The sequence below is a fragment of the Scleropages formosus genome, chromosome 20, assembly GCF_900964775.1.
Source record: "Scleropages formosus chromosome 20, fSclFor1.1, whole genome shotgun sequence".
In the NCBI taxonomy this organism is placed as follows: domain Eukaryota; kingdom Metazoa; phylum Chordata; class Actinopteri; order Osteoglossiformes; family Osteoglossidae; genus Scleropages; species Scleropages formosus.
This window is the reverse complement of record NC_041825.1, coordinates 24,322,103-24,343,656: the sequence shown is the minus strand read 5'-3', so window position 1 is coordinate 24,343,656 and position 21,554 is coordinate 24,322,103. Positions and strand designations below refer to the sequence as shown.

General features: G+C 41.9%; 2 protein-coding genes across 3 annotated transcripts; one reads left to right on the top strand and one right to left on the bottom strand.

Annotated features, from left to right (window-relative positions):
- Positions 1-1,767: 1,767 nt before the first annotated feature.
- On the bottom strand, positions 1,768-8,980 carry LOC108930681 (protein CutA homolog). Its single transcript, XM_018746053.2, has 7 exons — positions 8,884-8,980; positions 8,484-8,546; positions 3,757-3,905; positions 3,477-3,536; positions 3,335-3,380; positions 2,495-2,544; positions 1,768-2,133 (listed from the first exon to the last, which is right to left on the bottom strand). The coding sequence occupies exons 2-7, from the start codon at positions 8,541-8,543 to the stop codon at positions 2,034-2,036; spliced, it is 465 nt and encodes a 154-aa protein (XP_018601569.1). The 5' UTR covers positions 8,544-8,546; positions 8,884-8,980; the 3' UTR covers positions 1,768-2,033.
- A 62-nt stretch (positions 8,981-9,042) lies between these two features.
- Positions 9,043-17,281, top strand: eif3d (eukaryotic translation initiation factor 3, subunit D). Of its 2 annotated transcripts, none has more exons than XM_018746031.2 (16): positions 9,043-9,149; positions 10,608-10,733; positions 10,868-10,913; positions 11,148-11,284; positions 11,408-11,493; positions 11,657-11,729; positions 11,817-11,932; positions 12,373-12,505; positions 12,693-12,840; positions 13,167-13,297; positions 13,629-13,714; positions 14,144-14,273; positions 14,700-14,842; positions 15,938-16,130; positions 16,735-16,828; positions 17,182-17,281. In XM_018746031.2, exons 2-16 carry the CDS (start codon positions 10,611-10,613, stop codon positions 17,193-17,195), a joined length of 1,653 nt encoding a protein of 550 aa, XP_018601547.1. In that variant the 5' UTR covers positions 9,043-9,149; positions 10,608-10,610; the 3' UTR covers positions 17,196-17,281. The 2 variants fall into 2 exon arrangements, with proteins under 2 accessions (XP_018601547.1, XP_018601546.1); XM_018746030.2 differs by having other exon boundaries at positions 11,811-11,932.
- Positions 17,282-21,554: the final 4,273 nt, after the last annotated feature.

Here is a 21,554-nt window from a genome sequence, read left to right as displayed (position 1 = left end):
CAATAATAATAATAATACCTACAAAATCAGTGGTGTTATCTTCTGAGTGGGTTGAGATTTTTTTTTCTGGATTTAGATCCAAACATGAGCATATACGAGTAAGGCAAAGTGCGTGTTTGTTACAGTTTCCAACACATACTCTAGGCTGTGCCATACTCTGGGGCAGAAGGTGGCGTAGTGGATTGAGCTGTCGCCTTCCGCTTGATTTTCCCTGGTATCCCTGGATGATACCTGTTCCTGCTTTTGTACCCTTGAACAAGATACTGACCCTGAACTGATGCAGGAAAAATTTATCAGTTGAATAAATGGGAAAATTGTTGTAAGTCATGTTGGAGAAAAGTGTGAGATGTATAAATAGATCAATGAAAAAAAACATTTTTTAACTCATATAGTTACAAAAAGGGGCTGTGATGTTCTGTCTGCCTTACATGCAGAACATTTATATTTGCACTTGTGATATTGGCTCATCTTGAAGTAACGGGTAAAAAAAATTGTCAGGGTTTTCAAAAATACCTTTTGTATGTTTCCTACAGCACATGTTATTACATAACTGCTTATCAGTGGTTTTTATGCAAAGAAATATACAGTACTTCACTATTATGTCTCCTGATCTGTACAGTGCTGTATCACTGTGTGAGAAGAGCACTTTGTAAAAATAAATTTAATTGTTTCACAGTACAGGAGCACCTGGAAGTTCTGTGACTACATTATTTTGCCCCCACACCAAAAAAAACAACATGCAAATTTCTCCACTCCTAAAAGTTATTGGACATATTATTTACTGTGCATTTCTGACTATCACAATAAGGAGCGAAACACTATGATTCAGGTGGTATTGAAAATTAACATTATAATCTCAGCAGGTATTTATATAATGTTTATATTATTTCTGTATATATTATTTTTAAGGTATTTTATGTAATGTTCAACATTTTCCCTTATAGCATCTACCAAATATACAAATCATTATATACAAATATACAAACACCAGTGTTGGAAAACTGTTTATTATTATTACTTAGCTGACTGTTTTCTCCAAAGCCACTTGTAATTTCAGGGTTTTATACTAAGTCACTTAATATTATTTACCCGATTCCTAATGTAAAAGTTCATGGTAAGTACTTAATGAGGATATTACAGCTGGAAAAGGGATTTGAAGCTGGGTCCTAATATTTACTAGATGGTGCCTCTAACCACTATGCTACTGGTAGTGTCACCTTATTTTTATCAGTATCACATTAGATGCAGTTAATGCAGTAAGTCAGCTGCAATGCCAGCTCTGAATCAGGTGTAGTTTGCAGAATACAATTCCGTGAGATACCAACAGAAAATTGGCAGGATACTGGAGAATGACCTCACAACGACGCATGTGTAAATGTAAAGAGGACAATATGCAATTATTACAGCATCAATTGTGCTTCCTCTCACTGAGGGCGTCCCCTTACTTACCATGTGCTTCCAGGAATTGGCTTTGGAGTCTTGTTACAGTGTGACCATGCTTGGATAAAGGAGTATTAACAACAGTTATTGAAAAAGGTAAAATCAGATGCAGAGTACAGACACAGCACTGCAAGTCCCTTCACTGAGAAGCAGCACAGCAGTGCGGAAAAATGTCTCCACCTAGTGCTTGCGATATTCCCTCCAAAACTAGATTAATCATCTCTAAAAGTTAACATCGCAACTGTGGTGGTGTGCTTCAGGAAAAATGTTCACAAACAGCCTTCACAGTCGAGTCAGCAAAAGGCTCACCAGAAACAGACTCCCATGAGACACATTCAATATATGCCTGTCTTTTTCCAGTTTATTAAAATGAATGATGAGTTTGCGGCTGCAGCTGAAATAAACATTACTCAGCTGAAAGAAATCATCCTGAGGAATTTCATTTCCATTTTAATATCAGCCAAAACAAAGTAAACAAAACAAATGCATGCGAAATACTTCAAACTCTTTCTTTGGCATGCATCATCTCAGACTGTTTCCATTTCTCAGATTATTGCCATGGCTGAAGATGTAATTTTGGTCGCGTGCAACACTCACTCCGGGACGACCTCACTCATCCATTTCAGGTATGGAGGATTTCCCTGGTCTATGGGCAGACTGATGACCTCAGCCACTTCGTAAGGATGGTTTGATCTGTAGTCAAGAACATCAGCGATCAACCAACTCTCCCTCTACTGTCGGACTACAACTCATATCTGCACATGGCACGCAGCGCAGGGCTCTTAACATGAGAATATGTGGAAAAAAAACATGCTTTTGTGGGGGGGAAAAATTGTAACTTGGCTGTTCTTAAGCTCCATTTATGCACACATCCCCTGCGGAAAGCAGCACCAGCAATAAAAATTCAAATAGCAAAATCATTCAAATTAAAGAGATTGTTATTCTTTGAACTGTTTAAACTGAAAAACATAAAAAACATCTCTAAGGGTACACACAAAGTCTTAATAACACACATCTGCTGTTATCGTTCAAATAGAAAAAAAAAAAATCTTACCTTACATATTCTGCCAGAGCTGAAACTTTTGAACTTCTTGTTTTAATCATCTAATGTGTGAGGGAAATCACATAATTCTGTTAATAAACCTAGTAATCTAAAAACATTTCAACATTTTTCAAAGAAATAAAAAATAAGACATAAAGATGACAATAACCTCTCTCCACAAAAAAAAAAACTAATTTCAGGAAACATTTCAACTGATTAAAATTGGGTGACATGGTAGCACAGTGAGCAGCACTACTGTCTAACAGTGCCTGGGTGGTGTGAGAGGACAGGGGATCAGTCCCTGCTCAGTCTGTGTGGAGTTTACATGTTCTCCCCGTGTCTGTGTGGGTTTCCTCCCACAGTCCAAAGACATGCTGTTAGGTTCCCCCCATAGTGTGTGAGTGACAGAGAGAGTGCATGTGTTCCACTGATGTATAGATAAGTGACCTACTGTAAGTGGTGTAAGTCACCTTGGTGAATAAGGTGTGTGGGCTGATAACACTACATAGAGCTCACTGGAAGATGCTTTGGAGAAATCTTCTGTTAAATAAAAATGTAAAAATTCTGCATGTGACAAGTTCCAACAAATCACAGCCATTTGAATTCAATGAGACACTTTGCACCTGCAAGACACAGAAGTGTTAATGACTCATAATAAGGAGTGGAGTTATAATTACCACTAGTATGAGCCTGAACATACAGCACGTGGCCGACTTTTTCGTACCTAATTAAAACATTTTAGAACAGCAAACTTTTCTTTGCACATCTGACATCAGTCATGGGAAGAGTAGCACACCAGAGTTACTGCACTGACTGATCCGCAGTATTTTGGTGGAGCTGCTCACCACTCACCAGCAATACTTCACTGTCCTCCTCAATCTTCCCCTGCCACTCGTACCTGTGGGACAGTGCTTACATTGTAACACACAGCCAGCATTCAGACAGTTTGTACGTGACATTTCCAAGGGGCATAGAAGTGGCTCTCTGCACTTACACAGACGTGATCTTGGGCACAATGTTGACGCATGCTGCAAGCTTCTTCTCCACCATGCCTCTGAGACGACAAAAACACACAGCTGATGACCCAGTGAACACAACAGTCGCTCCCTGAACATGGATCCACTGAGAGTTGTGTTCATCATTCATTACTTGTCAGCTTTGAATTGCAAATGCACAGTCAAAGTCTCTTTACTTGTGCCATTAACGGTTTTGTTTGGTGATAGGCTTAGTTTCCTTAATTTAAAAACACATTTTGCACCACTTTTGCAAGTCACCTGGCTAGATCCTTGGCCACCTGTTCATTAGGGCAGGTGACAAAGGCAGCAGAATGTGTTCCAGATGAGTATGTTTCCGAAGCCATGGAGAATGCGCGCAGCCCCACAATCCTCAGCAGCGGGACCATCAACACACTCAAGAACACAGTCTGGTGGCAGCAAGGGGGAAAATATTAATGATTTAGTCCTCAAAAACAGTACAAATACTATCACCAGTTGTACCACCAACAAGTCATTATGCATGACTTTACTGTTCTATTAGGGCTCTTGATGTTTGGTATCTTTCCATTATTGTTTTGCTCAGCACTCAATAACCACAAAGTGACACAGCTGATTTCACACTGCGCCCTTGGAGAAATTCTAGTAGACTGACCACCGCTGAGATCATCCACTATTGTTACAGGTGTTACGGCTCTTGCTGTGGTTCAGAAGAGTTCCAAAGCCTTAGAAATGGCTTTAAATCTTTTCCAGACTGATACAGATGACCGATGACTACCAATAAAAAGCATTTTTGCTGATCTCTTCAGCAATTTCCTTTGGTCATGGTACAATCAACTGACTAATGATCCCTTTACTTAGGTAGATTTAAATAGGGGGCCATTACTTTTCCACACAGGGGGCGTGGTGGCGCAGTGGGTTGGACCACGGTCCTGCTCTCTGGTGGGTCTTGGATTCGAGTCCCGCTGGGGGTGCCTTGCGACGGACTGGCGTCCCGTCCTGGGTGTGTCCCCTCCCCCTCCGGCCTTACGCCCTGTGTTACCGGGTAGGCTCCGGTTCCCCGCGACCCCGTATGGGACAAGCGGCTCTGAAAATGTGTGTGTGTGTGTACTTTTCCACACAATGCCAGTTTGTGTTGGATAACTTTGGTTTAAAAAAAAAAAAAGGGAAGTATATTTTAGAAAGTATTTTCTGCTCATTTAGATGTCCTATATCTAATATTAAATTTTGGTTGAAGAGCTGAAAATATTCAGTGTCAAACATCTGAATGAACAGATGAAATCAGGAAAATAATTTTCACAACACTGTATATTCATTTGCCTCATATAAACATATGCCTATACATTTGCCTCGTATCCATAGTAGCTAAGAGAGTTGGCTGGGTCCCTGCCTTGGAATCTGAAGGTGGTTGCTATAGTACCCTCCATCAAGATACTTAGCTTGAACTGATACAGTAAAAATACCGTACTGTATAACATTTTCATTTAGCTAATGCTTTTCTCCAAAGCAACTTACAATATTAAGATACCCAACTGTGGTTTATCCATTTACTATATGGCTACGTAATTTTACTGGAGCAATTTAAGGTAAGGACCTTCCTCAGGCGTGTGACAGCTGGAGGTGGAATTCAAACCTGCAACCTTTGGGTGCAAAGGTAGCATTTCTAACCTCTATGCAGAAAGCTGGGTATAAACGAGTAAATCATTGCAAAGTTGATTTTCTAACATCATAACCTTCTGGGGGAAAAAGTGTCAGATAAATAAAAATTGAAAATTATAATAATGGTTACAAGTCCTTGTCTTTAAGAACTGCTCAGCCACACTGAGCTAGAACCACTCAAGGACTTGTTAGTTGATAAATGTAAATGACAGACAGTGGTGTAGTCGTTAGAGCTGCTGTGTTTCAACCCCATGGTTGCAGGTTCAAATCCCTCCAACTGTATACTTACCTTAAATCATTCCCGTAATATTGCCCAACTTTATAAATGGGTAGATACAGTGCTGTGGAAAAAGTATTTGCCCCCATCCTGATTTCTTCTGTTTTGTGTATCTCATACTAAATAGTTTTAGATCTTCAAACAAAATACAACATAAAACAAAGGCAACCTTGGTAAACACAGAATACAGTTTAGAATTTTTTTTTTTTTTTATTTAAGCAAAAAAAGTTATCCAACACCTATCACCCACGTGAAAAACTAACTGCCCTCTTAAACTTAAAATCTGGTTGTGCCACCTTTAGAACCAATAACTGCAACCAAACACTTCCAATAACTGGCGATCAGTCTTTCATAGCGCTGTGGTGGAATTTTGGCCCACTCTTTTTCACAGAACTGTTTTAGTTCAGCCATATTTGAGGATTTTTGAGCATGAACTGCCCGTTTAAGATCCTGCCACTGCATCTCAATTGGGTTCAAGTCAGGACTTTGACTAGGCCACTCCAAAATTTTAATTCTGCACCATCTTTGCGCCATTCGGAAGTGGACTCACTCCTATGCTTTGGATAATTGTCTTGCTGCATAATTCAGTCACGCTTGAGTTTCAACTTATGAACTGAAGACTAGACATTCTCCTTTAGGATTTTCTGGTAGAGAGCAGAATTCATATTCAGAATTCAATTATCGCAAGCTGCCCAGGCCCAGAAAGTAACAAAGCATCCCCACACCATCACACTGCCACCACCATGCTTGATCGTAGATATGATGCTCTTTTTGTGGAATTCGGTGTTTGGTTTACACCAGATGTAATGGGACTCCTGTCTTCTAAACAGTTCCACTTTCAACTCATCAGCCCATAGAACATTCTCCCGAAAGGTTTGAGGATCATTAAGGTGTGTTTTGGCAAAATTCAGACGAGCCTTAATGTTCTTCTGGGTTAGCAGTGATTTTCATCTTGCCACTCTTCCACAGATGGCATTTTTGCCCAGTGTCTTTCTGATAGTAGAGTCATGAACCGTGACCTTTATTGATGCAAGAGAGGCCTGTAAGGATGTTGTCCTTAGCTCTTCGGTGACTTCCTGCATGAGTCATCATTGTGCTCTTGATGGAATTTTGGAAGGTCAGCCACTTCCGGGAAGGTTCACCACTGTGCTGAGTTTTTTCCATTTGGAGATAATGGTTCTCACTGTGGTTCTTTGGAGTCCCAGAGCCTTTGAAATAGCTTTGTAACCCTTCCCAGACTGATGTATTTCAACCACCTTCTTCCTCATCATGTCTGGTATTTTTTTCAACTCTAGCACAGTGTGTTACTGGGTAAGATCTTTTAACCAACATGATGCTGTTGAAAAAGTTCTGTTTAAGTGTTGATTTGTTTGAACAGGGCTGGCAGTAAACAGGCCGGGTTGCATCTAGACCAGCTGAACCCCATTATGAATGCAGTTTCATAGATCTTGGGAAATGTGCTACGCGTCAATGTTTTAACACAGGCCCAGTTTGTATTGGATAACTTTTCTCTTCAATAAATAACATTATCATTTAAAAACTGTAATTTGTGTTTACTGAGGTTGCCTTTATGTTAGTGTTTGTTTTAATTTCTGAAACAATTAAGTATGAGATATACACAAAAAAAACAGAAAAAAACAGGATGGGCCAAATACTTTTTAACAGCACTGTAGCTGTAGGTAACTTAATATTTAGAAGGCAGCTGGTAGCATAGTGGTGACAGCTGCTGCCTTTAGACCCAAAGGTCTCAGATTCAAGCCTCACCTTCAACTGTAGTAGCCTTGATTGAGATACTTACCATAAATTGCTCCTGTAGAATGACCGAGCTCTATAAATGGGTAAACAGTGGTAACTGTCTTAACGTTGTAAGCTGCTTTGGAGAAAAGTGTCTGCTAAATGATGTACAGTCAGTCCCCGAGTTACGAACGTCCAATTTATGTACAACCTGTACGTACGAAGCACCCCCTTGCCGACCAGAAATTGATTTTTCTAGTCACCCCTAAGTAACAATCAAATGAAAACTTCATAATTAAGCCTATTATATTAAAACAAATCAAGTTACTACACACACAATGGTTGATAATAATAAACGGGCGCTACTTTGCAAAGTGCATCAAAACATCTGTTGGTTCGTGGGCAGGGAACGTGAGCCCGATGTAGGACAGACTTCCTTCTTTTCCCGTTAATAATGTCTCATGTGTTACTGTATTTGGCTTTAATTTTTATTTTTACCCTCCTAACCATGGCACCAAAGCGTAACTGTGATGCAAATGATGGTGATGCATCCAAAAAAAAGGAAATGATTATGACTGAAACTAAAGAGCAAACAATAAAGCGAAAGGTGAAATGTCAACGAACAATGGAAAGGTGAATATTAAAGTTTCTTTAATGTTTTGCACATGCATGCACACAAGAACGCGGCTTCAGCCAATGTGTGTGTGTCTATGCCTCTCTCTATTATAAATACTGTAGTTACATTTTTTATTATTAGTTATCATCACTACATCATTGCATTGTATTATTATTATTATTATTATCATTATTGTATTGTTACACACACACACACACCTTCTGAACCGCATGTCCCATAGGGGGTCGCGGGGAACCGGAGCCTACCTGGCAACACAGGGCACAAGGCCGGAGGGGGAGGGGACACACCCAGGACGGGACACCAGTTCGCCGCAAGGCACCCCAAGCGGGACTCGAACCCCAGACCCACTGGAGAGCAGGACCCGGTCCAACCCACTGCGCCACCGCACCCCCTTGCATTGTTACATTACATATATTTTAATGTATCGAAAGTGTTTCTTTATTGCTTCTTATGCATAAAAAGGTACACGATATACCATACACTAAAGACAAACATTTGACAAACTTACGTTAGATACCCACCTAACTGTTCCGACTTATGTTAAAATTCAACTTAAAGACAGACTGAGGACACAGAAATTGTTCATAATTCTGGGACTCCCTGTACATTTATTAAATCATTGCTCTGCACTGTATGTTTTTCTTTCCACTGAGTACTCCTTGCATTTGCAGTTTTCTTTTTTATTCCCACTTAGTGACTTACCACAAGAACAGTTCTAATGCACCCGTTCAGTCCCTCCAGCCTGAGGGGCCCAAAGCTCATGGCCTGTGTGGAAGCAAGACAAGAGGCACAATCACAACCTGCCAGTAAACAGGTTAGGGAAAAACACACATACACAGTCACTCACAGTCCCCAGCAGCAGAGAAAGAGACTAACTTAGCCATAAGTAACCAGTATACTAGTACTGAGTGATAGCGCCGTGGTGTTGAAGCTCAAGACCCCCCGTCAGTCTAGCCGGCTATGCAGCTGCTTGATTTGATACTACTACTAGTCTAAATTTATAATTCAGCAACTCACTCCACCGCCGCCTAGTGCTTTGCTGTCACTTCAGATAAATGATACAGTCAGGTTTTGCTGCACGCGTACAGTAAGATACACATACCCGAACACGTGTGCTTTTGTAATTTCTTGTAATTTGACAATATTTCCTCTACAGCGCAACTTTACAGCGGCGTGTAGTTCAACGCACTCTTGCGGTGTCGTGAAATCGGCTGCGCGAGCAACATCGGAAGTTCACCCCACTTTACGGCATGGGCTCGCGTGCTACTTCCGCTGGCGGTTTCCCGTTCAAGTTTGAGTTGAGGGTTACGTCTGGAGGGAAGGAAAAAGAAGGTTATAACAATCTTTTACATCCAGTAGTAAATCAAGGTAAGATAGACATAGGTTTGATTTTTTAAGTTAACCTTAAGTTTTATGCATCGTTATTTATGAGAATCTCTGCATTTTTTTTAAAAGTTAACTATGATTTTTTACATTCGTTTGTTAGCGGAGATGAAGTTGGAGTTGGTCGCTGTTTTTCATTTATTTTAAATGGGTATACACATATAATATATATATATGTGGCTTAATTTGTACGGCAAAGGTGTAATTCAGAGAAAATATTCCGGCTTAAGTGGACATTGCAGCGAGTCCGTGAACAACGGGGGCCTTCTCATTGCTACTACAGACCGCACCCGTGGCGTAGTGACTGGTACTACTTTAGCTTTTCATTTATCGTTAAGGAAACGTAACTAGAATGAGATGAGGGCTATGGGGCCTTTGGAGAAACACTGGGAGGAGATGGATTCGAGATGGATGGAGGAAATCATGCGTATATATAAATAAATAATTTGCAAGGTTGGATGGCGTCACTCCCTGCCAGGCCCTGGGTGCCTTGCTCCTTCCTCTGTTGAAGATTTGCGGGTCCCAAGCACAGCGTTTCTTGGTCCTGTTTTCTGTCTGTGTGACAGGCTTTCCAGTAACTCGGTATTTAATGTTTCTAGCTGTTTTCTTCTTGTAGTGTTACATCACTAGTGTAGTAGTAGTGGTAGGAGTTGTGACCGATGTCTTCTAGCTGACTCCTTTCCTTTGTCTAAGTGTTAAATGGCATGCCCGAATGATTTATCTATTTACTGAACTAAGTATTGGTTATGGTAAGTATGTAACTTGATTGAGGGTACTAAGAGAGAGTTTGAATTGGGAACCTTCAGATTCTTGCCAGGTAGTATCTGTAAACATTGTGTACCAACCACCCACTGCCAGCTGGTTTTGTCACCAGTAAACTGCAGGCTGGTATTTTGGAAGAAGCTCGGCCATCTTAATTTTCAGTTGGATGCTTAAATATGAATAGTCTGCTTTTGATAGTACCTTAAGGTCAGTAACAAGTAAAACGTTTGTGTGATTTAGCTTTCCAAGGCCGGTTCATTATTACTGAGTTCACACTGCAAGGTGAATTGCACTGATTTATCCATTTAAAAAGCAGGGTATGCTTACTGTATGAATTCGAGGTAAGTACCTTGCTCAAAAGTGCTACTGTCAGAGGAGGATTTGAACTCTGCTTCAGCTGGCAAGAAAACTGCTTTAAGCACTGTGCCACCTGCTGCTTAAATTGTTGTATTGTTCTTAAAGTGAGAAACACCACTTGTCCCAGGACATTCTGCATTATAGGTGGTAATTCAGGTCTGTGATGACTAGTCCACTGCGCAAGCTGACATGTGCCTTGTGTACGCTTGGAGACAGCAGTGCTGAACAATTGTCTGAGGCCTTTGTAACTATGCATTTGAGATTAGAAATTAATTAAATGTTTTAGCATGTTGATTGAAAACCCTGTCCCCTTTCAAATGTTAGGTCATGGCGAAATTCCATGCCCCTGTGATCCAGGATAACCCCTCTGGTTGGGGTCCCTGTGCTGTCCCGGAGAAGTTTAGAGACATGCCATACCAGCCCTTCAGTAAAGGAGACAGACTGGGCAAGGTAAGAAGTCTCTTATGCATATGTTTACCGCCAGAAAGTTGTCCCAGCTGATTGCACCTTGGAGTTTATTCTTAGTTTTAGTAAATGTTGGTGCACATTGCCCAGTTTTGCCATCTCTCATCTTTTCCTTGTAGGTGGCAGACTGGACTGGAGCAACATATCAGGATAAGAGATACACAAGTAAGTCAGAAGCATGGTTTCCCAGGTCTTAAAATTGAGGTAAAGAAAGCTGTAGCTATAAAGAATCACTTGACAGTTAAATATGCATGTATGTCCAGGAGATCTGTAAACTCTAAACTTCCTTATAACTGGACCAGTGTTTGTCCATAGGCAAACCAGAGTTTAGACATTTTGAGTGGTTTTGTGTGGGTGGGGAGGTTTTGCTGTGAATATGCAAGTCTCTGCATCCTACAGATAAGTACTCCTCCCAGTTTGGTGGAGGCAGCCAATATGCCTACTTCCACGAGGAGGATGAGACAAGCTTCCAGTTGGTGGACACGGCCAAGACCCAAAAGACGGCCTATCAGAGGAACCGTATGCGATTTGCACAGGTGTGTATACATTTGTCCAGCCAATATCTGCGCAGATCTAGGCCCACCCATCACGGATTGTAGCCTGCATGGTAGCTTTTATCTAGACATATGCTTACACACCAGTATTATGCTGTATCACAGCGGAACCTTCGTCGGGACAAGGATCGCCGGAATATGGCCCAGTTCAACATGCAAACACTGCCCAAGAGTGCCAAGCAAAAGGAGAGGTGAGCTGACTTATGACTGGTGTGCACTTTGACAGCTGCAGCAGCTTTTGTGCTCTTGTGGTTGTATAATTTACAGAAATTAATATGCCTTTTTTTTTTTTTTTAAAATAGCACCAAGCTTTAAATGTCCAGTGACAAACACTTGACTTAACTTGTTCTCCAGGGATCGTATGCGCCTGCAAAAGAAGTTTCAGAAGCAGTTTGGTGTCCGACAAAAATGGGACCAGAAGTCCCAGGTATAAATTTCTTTGTCTGTGGATTTATGTTTGGAACTGGAAATCTGTGTTTTTGATTTGTTCTTTTGACTTGAAATTTAGGCACAGCTGAAGCCTAGGGATTCCTCTGTGGAGGTGCGTAGTGATTGGGAGGTGAAGGAGGAGATGGACTTCCCAAGGCTAATGAAGATGAGATATATGGAGGTGTCTGACCCACTTGACATGTGAGTTTTCTCTTTTACAGATGTAACATTCTCCTGAGCTCTAGCCATGCACTTTTGTTTTCTATACAGGGCATATTTTTAAGCGTATCTCCCATAGTGTACATGGTGAATCCAATTATACCTTGTAGAGGACATTGTATCCTTTAAAAAAAACAAATGAAAGGGGTGGAGCTTGAACAGCTTCTTAAATGTCCTAGAATTGTATCCAAAAACTTTTGTGACATATCTCAGGAGGGAGTATACCCTCTCCCATTTATTTGAAACTAGGAGCAGAAATTAGTGGACTCCATAGTATCTCCCCTAAGGCTGCAGTGTGATAAGTTTGGATCTGCGGTAGACTCGGTGCATATGTGGTATTTTACTGCTGCGGTCCAGAGATGAGACCGAGGCACTGTTCTGGACTTTGCCCACGGATTACCTCCAACCCTGTCCTCCCCCAGTGAATGCTGTGGAGCTCTGGAGTACTACGACAAGGCCTTTGACCGCATCACCACCCGTAATGAGAAACCGCTCAAGAGCATTAAGAGGATCTTCCACACTGTGACAACCACAGATGACCCCATCATCCGCAAGGTACACTGTGTGGAAGTGACCTGCTTGTACAGATTAGACCTTTATAATTGATAATTGAGTCTTCTGTAGTGTCTGCAGTGGTTCTTTGTGGGAATGCGACTATATTCTGATTGCTGACAACTGCCATGATGCTCTTTCTCTGAGTTGTCTGCTGAACACACCCTTTATTATGTCTTTGCCCCCCCAGTTGGCCAAGACCCAGGGTAATGTGTTTGCCACAGATGCCATCCTGGCCACTCTGATGTGCTGCACGCGCTCTGTCAACTCCTGGGACATTATAGTGCAGAGAGTGGGCAACAAGCTCTTCTTTGACAAGAGGGACAACTCAGATTTTGGTGAAACCCTACTTCATATATTGCCTTTGCTCAAGTTTTCTGGGGAAGTAAATTCATCTATGGCTATTGACTTTGTCCTTTGAGTGAAAGATAGCACATGACTAGAATGGTGTCCCTTGATTATGTGGTAAAATATTCAGTGTTTTATTTTGTATATAGTGTGGATGAGGTACAGAAGTTATGATCACCTGTGCCATTGCAATGTAGCAATTTTGCCCTTTTTATTTTTACCTTTTTTCTTCCTTTTCAGACTCCTGTTGCCAGTGTTGTGCCTTGCTGTAAACTGGTTTTGCAGCCCTGACCTCTGTCTCTCACCTCTCCATCAGATCTGCTGACAGTGAGTGAAACGGCTAATGAGCCTCCTCAGGATGAGGGTAACTCTTTCAACTCTCCAAGGAACCTGGCCATGGAGGCCACATACATCAATCATAACTTCTCCCAGCAGTGCCTGCGAATGGTGGGTTTCCCCCCTTATATGTGCATCTCAGCCACAGCTGTATTAAAGACTTATCTGGCCATGGTTCATGTACTGTAATACTCTCATCTGGACACCAGTAGTTGGTTGTATTCTCCTCTTATGATTGAAGAGGGGGAGGGATTACTTGCCTCACAAGTTATCTGCCTTAAGCTGAAATTCTTAAGATGGTTTCTAAGTGAGTGTAAGGTGTCAAAATCAAAGGTGACCCAATGCAGCAAAGAAGCCAAATGGCTTTCAATCATCTCTGCCCCCTGAACCCACTTAGCAGAGTTGGGTGGGTGCTTTATTCATGTTCTTTGCATCTTTTCAGGGTGGAGAGAAGCACAAATTCCCTAATCCCAACCCCTTTGTGGAAGAGGACATGGACAAGAATGAAGTGGCTTCTGTGGCCTACAGGTGATCCTGTTTCTCTCTGACTGTTGTGGTATCCTTCCCCTGGCCAAACTGTAAAGGACTTTCAATAAATCAGGCTCCCTAGTGAATTGCTGTAGAAGGTGCTGTTGTATCATTTTTGGCTGTTTGGTCATTACAAGGTTGAATTCCAAAGGATTTTCACCTGTAAAAATGAGTCCCCTTTTAATCTGTTTAAATTGGACTTGAGTCAAGTGTGTTAACCAGACTGGTAGTTAAATTACTTGTCTGTAGCCATGTCTCTTTCTCTTAATGTAATGGACAAATTGTATTTTTGCTGAGATGTATGTTGCTTTGGAGAAAAAAATCTGCTAAATGAATAAATGTAAATATGAGTCCTAGATTCCAGTCATACAGTTGGCAGTCGTGGTTGTTTTGTGGCCACCTGCTCAACACCCTGGTGTGCCTCTGCAGGTACCGGCGATGGAAGCTGGGCGAAGACATCGACCTGATTGTGCGCTGTGAGCACGATGGAGTCATGACTGGGGCCAGCGGCGAGGTGTCCTTCATCAACATCAAGACCTTGAATGAGTGGGATTCCAGGGTAAGACATGGTTGTGCAGTCTCTGTAATGTCCATACTGACCTCTCATCAGTTAATTTTTTTCCACACGGGAGACAGCTGAATGTCAACACAAGCACCTCTAATAAAGTAAGCAGATGAGCAAACTGGTCAGAATTCTCCAAAGAGCCAGTGCAGCACCAGCTGACACACAGACACGTATGTCAGCCTTAGAGATGATGTCTATATAGTCCAAGTGTCAACGTACAATCATGCATGTTAATTATAACCAGGTGGGACGTGACCAATTCCTGCCCCCTGCAGATATCTGATGTCAAAATTACTTGTGCTTACACAGCATCAGTGTATTGAGCATACTTCCCCACCAGTTGTGCTCAGACGGAGTAGTCAGCAGGAGCGTGTCACGCTCTCACCTCCTGGGTTGATTCGTGTTGCATTTTCGCTCCAGTACTGCAACGGTGTGGACTGGCGTCAGAAGCTGGACTCCCAGAGAGGAGCAGTGCTGGCCACAGAGCTGAAGAACAACAGCTACAAGCTGGCCCGTTGGACCTGTTGTGCCATACTGGCTGGGTCGGAGTACCTGAAACTGGGGTAAGTTCCTGGGCTAGAGGTCAAAGGTTAGGCTATGCATTGGGCCTCTTGGGTTCTTCTGAGAATTATACTGGTAAATTAATTCAAAGATAGATATGATTTACTAATGTTTTAATGTGTAGAAAGGTACTGATTAGCCAGTTTTTCAGTGAGTACCTAGCTTTCATTTGTATTTCATAGTGTCTGCACCTCCTGACAGATTTTTGTAGTGCGTTGTTACATAATTTTAACCTTTTTTAATCCCTGCCACTCTTGTATATATTGAATGATACAAGCGGCAATATGTATAAACAAATCAACATTACACCGCATAACTGTACTTAGAAAATATTGATCAGATGTGTGTTCAGACCTTGTGTTTTGAGATGTGAAGAAGTGTGAAACAAATTAACTCTTCTTGCTGGTTTGTTTATTCTGTACCCCACCCTCTACCTTGACTGTTGCTTTAAATGCTGAATCCTCCTTTGATGGAATTTCTTTGTCTCTTGCAATGTTCATAGCGCTACATATCGAAGTAGGTTTCATCCATTTATTTTTAACCTCCAACCATGGGTTCCAAGTGCATTTTCCACCATTTTTCAGTGTCCGTTTTGTTCAGTGTATTATTCACAGATGGGTATGCTGCTAATGCTATTTTGGGGCAGGGCTTTGTACTCCATTTGTGACCAGCCCACCTTTTTACCTTGAGCTCCAAGCTGAGTGTCTTCAAAAATACACCCTTGTATCCAAAAACAAACATTGGGCCAATATTAGCTCTACAGTATAACATTGCTTTTGGTGTAGTCTTTGGCTTTTTGGACTTCTGTATTTGGAGTGGGGTTTACCTCTGTGTTAAAAGGGATTCCTGAGAAGATATTAAGTGTCTGAAATCAGAAAAATTAATGCGTTTTTATATTCTGTATTCTGTTCTGCCCGATAATCATTTACTTTGTTTTATTTGTTAGTGATACCCCAAAATTCCATTCTTTTCTGCAGACCAGACTGTTTGTTTGTATTTCTGTGAAATATCATTGGAGGGACACGATTATTGCTTATGAAAGAATAGGAGTTTCTTCAAAGCAATGTAGAGACTGACCCTCTTGACCCCTTCAACAGGTATGTGTCCCGCTACCACGTAAAGGACTCTTCGCGCCACGTGATTCTTGGCACCCAGCAGTTCAAGCCCAACGAATTTGCCAGCCAGATCAACCTGAGTATGGAAAATGCTTGGGGCATCCTGCGTTGTGTCATTGACATTTGTCGCAAGCTTGATGAGGGCAAGTACCTCATCCTGAAGGACCCCAACAAGGTGAGGCTTGCAGTTATAGGGGAAATATTGGCGTATCAGTGTGGCATTTTTATCATCCTCATTGTCTTACAGAAGCTACAGTACACGTATACAAGTATTTTCGGTGTGTCTTTATGAATTTCTAGCCTATTTAATGTGATAGATGCAGTTAATTGATTTAGGTTTAATATAAAATTATGACAAGATTTTTTGACAAAAGACTTTCTGTAACTTGTCCTGTTTTTCCTCATCTGGCTTTGGCCATTTTAAACCAGGGGTTTGGATTTTCATAGGACTGTACTAAGACAAACAGGGTGGCTTTGGACATGGTTTTGAATGCAGCTGAGTCTCTGTGGAGTATGCATGTTTTTCCTGTGTTTGCATGGCATCCTTGGGTGCTCTTGTTTCCTCCTACAGTCCAAAGACCTGTTTCAGGTGAACTGGTTAATCTGAATTTGTGTGCGCGTGTGTTGCCTTGATATCCCATCCAGGGTCTACCCTGACGTCAGCCCTGTGCTTCCAGGATTAGTGCTGCACCACCACGACTCTGCATTGCACAAAATGGGTGTGTCTGATCTGTAGTCTGGTGCCAGTAACACTCAAGTGGATGTGTTCTTGTTCACAGCAAGTAATCCGTGTGTACAGCCTCCCAGATGGAACATTTAGCTCTGAGGAAGAGGATGATGAGGAAGAGGAGGAGGAGGACGAAGAAGATGAAGGTGAGAAAGGGAGACATTTATATCATTAAAATGTAAACTCCCAAAAGTAGTTTCAAACCACATGTTTACACACGGCATGCTTCACTGTTACATATAGTGGTGTCTGAGTAAGAAGATATCAGTGATCCTGCAGCTCTGCAGCCTTCACCAGTGGTAATTGGAACTCAGTGCTGAGAGATGTTAAAGCACAAAATCATGAAATGTCTAGTAGCCACAAAGTAACAAACTGGATGTTCTCTCAGATTTTAGATGGTCATATTCAGATGGTTTTATGCTATCTGTATGCCTGTTTGTATGGGTGTGGAGCTTTGGCTGTTTCACCCCCTTTTTTTTTTTTTTTTTATCGGTTTTAGATGAGGAAAGCTGAGATGGGACAGCCTTTGACCAAGCAAGAAGCTGTGTACACCTGAACATGTGTAAACAGCTGGAAAATTAAAAATGGTGAAATACCAACCATTGTTCTCCTGTCTTTTTTTGGCATAGTAGAAAATCATTTTAAGCAAAATATTTGTGTTCCTGTTTTCATCTTTGTAATAGATCACACAAGATAAAATAGTCAATGTTTTAAAAGTTAAATCTTTTCAGAAAAAATTCTTTGATTTACCCCACATGAAACCTTTTTCTAGTTTTGCATAGGTGTAACTAATGCAGTTTAAGTAAATGTGTAAATTGGAACTGATGACTAAATTGGTCCTAATCCCTGGAATCACTCAACTTGAGTCAGATTGTTTTTCTGTTGTCTGATCCGATTTGGTGTGATTTCACTATGGTAAAGCTGGTAAAGACCACGGACTTTTCATTGATGATTACCTCAGATATTCTACAATGTTAGTTCATATACTCTTTGCCAGCAGGCAATGCATGAAAAGGAAATAGTAAATGTTTTGCTGTGAACAACTGAAGTAATTTTATTACCCCACTATTTGGGAAAATCAAGAATATCCATGATACTTGGAATGCTTAGAAAATTTATGGCTGTTGTCAAGATGTAGCCCACCTGCCTCAGACAAGAGCAGCACAATACTGTACAGGATCCCAGCTGTCATCCCCATGTGTGCTGGTTTCCTCTCTCATCTAGTGCTTCTGTGGTTTTTTGTGCACTGGAGAATTGCCACCAAAACAACCCTTTTCCATTGAGAAACCAAAATACGCATTTGCTGGGGTAACTACTTTTTTTTTTAGCAATGCATGGTTCCATGGGTAACTTGCTGAAGCAGTGAGTTGCTGTGGTTTCAAATCAAAGATTCAATCCTTAGTCAATTTGTGTGTAGTTTACCTGTTTACACATGGGTTTCCACCCACAATCCGAAGACATGGGGAAAAAAATGCTGTGTGAAACCGCTTCATTCTGCCACCTTTGCCGTGAAAACTCCAGGTGGTCACCAGGAGTCAGATTTGACTTGGCAGCACTTACCCCGCTCTGTATTCTCATTAAATGCAGTAGCACTGCTTATGTGTTTTTTTTTATATTTAAAAAAAAAAAAAAAAGTCAAGCGCTGTTGGGAGTTTAGTGTCTACATTTTGCTATGTATACCACCCAATATCCTCATTTCTGTCCCAGAAATTCTTTTTTCCATCTTGCAGTAAAGAGGATTTGGCTCATTGGATAAATAGCTTGGTTGGCTGGAACATGTTGCCCAAAATAAATATGCATCCAAGGTTACAGTACCTTTTTCAACTTCTTTCTATACCAAAATGCTGTGTCAGAATTTCAGCAACAGCATTCTTCTTACGGAGAGAGAATGATGGCCTTGTATTACGATTTTCAAAGATGCAGCTATTACAGCACAGCCAAAATGAATGATCCTCTGTAAATTGTGTACAAGGGAATCGTTGGAGTCAATAATAACCATAGAAGGAGCTGTATAACTGTCTACTGCTTTATGTAAATTACCTATGATAGGATTGCTAATAAGCAAATTAATGTGACATAGCTTGGTCTCAAATCACTAAAACAATTATAAACTACTGGAATCGGTTTGAAGAGTCTTGTGAGGCTCTGTTTCTTACAGCTGTATCACTAATTTAGGAATGAATTATGGTGATGTGATCTTGATTGACAGCAAATGGTTTTTTGGACAAGCCACAAACAAAAAGTAGCTTTCAGTGGTGGATGAGGCAGCTACCACTCAAATTTCATGGGTTCATAGAAACCTGTATGTGAGGGGTTCAGTCCTCTACCTTTAAATATACTGATACTTTACATGTATTTGATACTTCTCCAAAGCAGTTTACAATGTTAAGCTACCTGCAACTCTTTACCAACTGCTACAGCTGGATTTCTTTTTTTTTTTTTTTACTGCAGCAAATTAGGGTACGTATCTTGCTCAAGGGTACTACAGCTGGAGGTGGGATTCAAACCTGCAACCCCTGCATCCCACACTGGAAGCTCTAACTACTACACCATCTGCTGCTCCTTAGCCTGTTTTAAACATTAGTACTTAGTGGTGATGATGCTGTTAAATCCATCATGTGAATTATGTCATATTTCAGGGAAGTGGATAGTGTGGTGACAACTGGCCTCGTTATCTTACAGTCAAAGGACCTGCGTTTGAATCCCTACAAGGTACTTTGAATTACTTGAGTAAAAATTACCCAGCTGAATTTAGCATACAAATCTCATTCCCTGTTTTAGAGAGCTGCTTTCTGGTGGGTCTGGGATTCGAGTCCCACCTGGGGTGCCTTGCAACGGACTGGCGTCCCGTTCTGGGTGTGTGCCCTCCACCTCCAGCCTTGTGCCCTGTGTTGCTGGGTTAGGCTGTGGCTCACCGCGAACCTGGTCGGGATAAGCAGTTTCTGTGTGTGTGTGTTTTGGAGAAAAGCATCAGTTAAAAGGATAAAAATGTGTAGCGGAATGTTGAATATCGCCATTATCTATATTGCGTTTCTGTCCTTTATGAAATGGTGCACAGTGTGTAATCTGATGTGTTGGGTTGCTGGTAAAATATGACCTGTTAGCTTTTAAAGGGTGTCGAAAAGAGTGCCGATCTTTCTTCAGCGCACCACAGGGGGGCACCACGTGCCCAGGTTTGATCGGCGGCCGGTGGGCCTCTGGAAGAGGAGGAGGAGAGGATTGCAGTGCCTCTCAGTGATGCAAGGAGCCGGAGGTACAGCTTTGGAGGTTGTGTATCTGTGTGTGTTACTGTGTGGCTGTGTGCACGGGGAGTGTCCCTCATCATCACATGTGCGCTTGACAGTGCAGCTTCATGTGAGCAGGGTCCTCACTGTGTATGTATCAGTGCCCAGGGACAGGTCCTGATATATGACGCTGTGTGGGTGTGTGCGCGAGTGTGTCCTTTTTCACTCGCAAGTGTTTATTGTGAACCTGCCTCAACAATCTTTCATGCGCTCACTGACTCACTCCATACCCCCCCCCCCCCCCCAACTCCCGCGCATCTCCATCATTCTCTCTCTCCATTTCGTCTTTTTCAACTCCTCCGTCCCTCTCCCGCCCCTCCTCCCACCCCCGTCAGCCGCATCTGTCTCCGTTTCTCAGTCACTCTCCTCCCGCCAGTCAAGGTTAGGGATGTGGCCAGTTTAAAAATAGTTCAATAAAATGAAGAGGCAGACAGAGCATCACTAGCATACGGAGCAGGCAGTGGATGAGGGAGCCGCCGATAGAGCGCCACGGCTACAGGCGGCCAGGAGGGAGGGGACAGCTGAGGAGACGTGCCACTATGGGAGAAGAAGTGAGAAAGGGAGCAGCGAAGGCAAAGGGAAGGAGGTTCAACAGAATAGCAGGCAAACTAAAAAGCACATGTTCCCAAGATGAGATGAGGCTGTGCTGGGGCAGAAGCTCGCTTTGGGTGGGTCAGGTCTTTCGTCCTTTGGTGCACTCTTTACCCCGACTCAGGCCAAGTCAGGGTCATCACACATTTGTGTCTTTGAACATCTCAACTTTCTTTGCGCTCATACACCACTGTTCAGGGTGCTGATCTGGAATTTGTAGAAACACGCCTAGATGTGGTGGGGATGTACATCGCCTCTCTAAACACTTCTTATTGTTTATGCAATTAGCAGATTTTTTTTTTTTTTTTTTTTTACAAAGTATCTTGCAATGTTAGGTTTGTACACTGTGCTCTGTAATATGTTTTATATTTGCACTTATTCATTTTGCAGATCGAATCGACCAAATCGACATGCAGCTCAGAAGTGCATTTCACCAGCAGATGGAGAAAGACACAGGCAGGTGATTCTCAAAGTACAGTCAAAAATCCAAAACATCTGTTTTTGACAGCACTAACATGAGTAGCTGCATATAGAATTTCTTGGAAGTGAACTCTTTAAAGAAATAACGTAATAGAAATTCATGGAGTAGATAGGAGATCATAAGAGAAGTGGGTCCAAAAGAGGTGTTTGAAACCCTGTATTGGATGCTGAAGGGGATTCAGCAGCTCTGAGGGATAGAGGGGGTTTGTTGCATCACACTGGAGACAGAAACGAGGGCCTGGGCTTTTGATTTTGTATCAGATTGGACCAGTAAGCAACCAGAGGTGGAGGAGTGTGCTGCAGTCTCTTTGGGGCGTAGTGAGTGATTAGGCCCTGTAGGTGACAGGGAACTGATCTGTTGATTGTCTTGATGGCCATAACCAGAGCCTTGAAATTGATAGCTCCAGGCAGCCAACAAAGAGAGACAGGGAGGGGACGTACAGGGTAATTTACCCTTTTATGCAGCTGGGCATTTTTTTTGCTGTATCAGTTCAGGGTAAGAACCTGTTAAAGGTGG

Bases quoted from the DNA above. Each gene is read 5' to 3' on its own strand.
- LOC108930681 (XM_018746053.2), bottom strand. From the start codon at position 8,543: ATGAGCTTTGGGCCCCTCAGGCTGGAGGGACTGAACGGGTGCATTAGA. The intron at 3,537-3,756 runs GTGACTTGCAAA...TTGTCGTCTCAG, and splicing joins GTGGCCAAGGATCTAGCCAG to AGGCATGGTGGAGAAGAAGC. The intron at 3,381-3,476 runs GTAAGTGCAGAG...ACTGTCCCACAG, and splicing joins GTGCCCAAGATCACGTCTGT to GTACGAGTGGCAGGGGAAGA.
- eif3d (XM_018746030.2), top strand. From the start codon at position 10,611: ATGGCGAAATTCCATGCCCCTGTGATCCAGGATAACCCCTCTGGTTGG. The intron at 11,933-12,372 runs GTGAGTTTTCTC...GTCCTCCCCCAG, and splicing joins GTGTCTGACCCACTTGACAT to TGAATGCTGTGGAGCTCTGG. The intron at 14,843-15,937 runs GTAAGTTCCTGG...CCCCTTCAACAG, and splicing joins TCGGAGTACCTGAAACTGGG to GTATGTGTCCCGCTACCACG.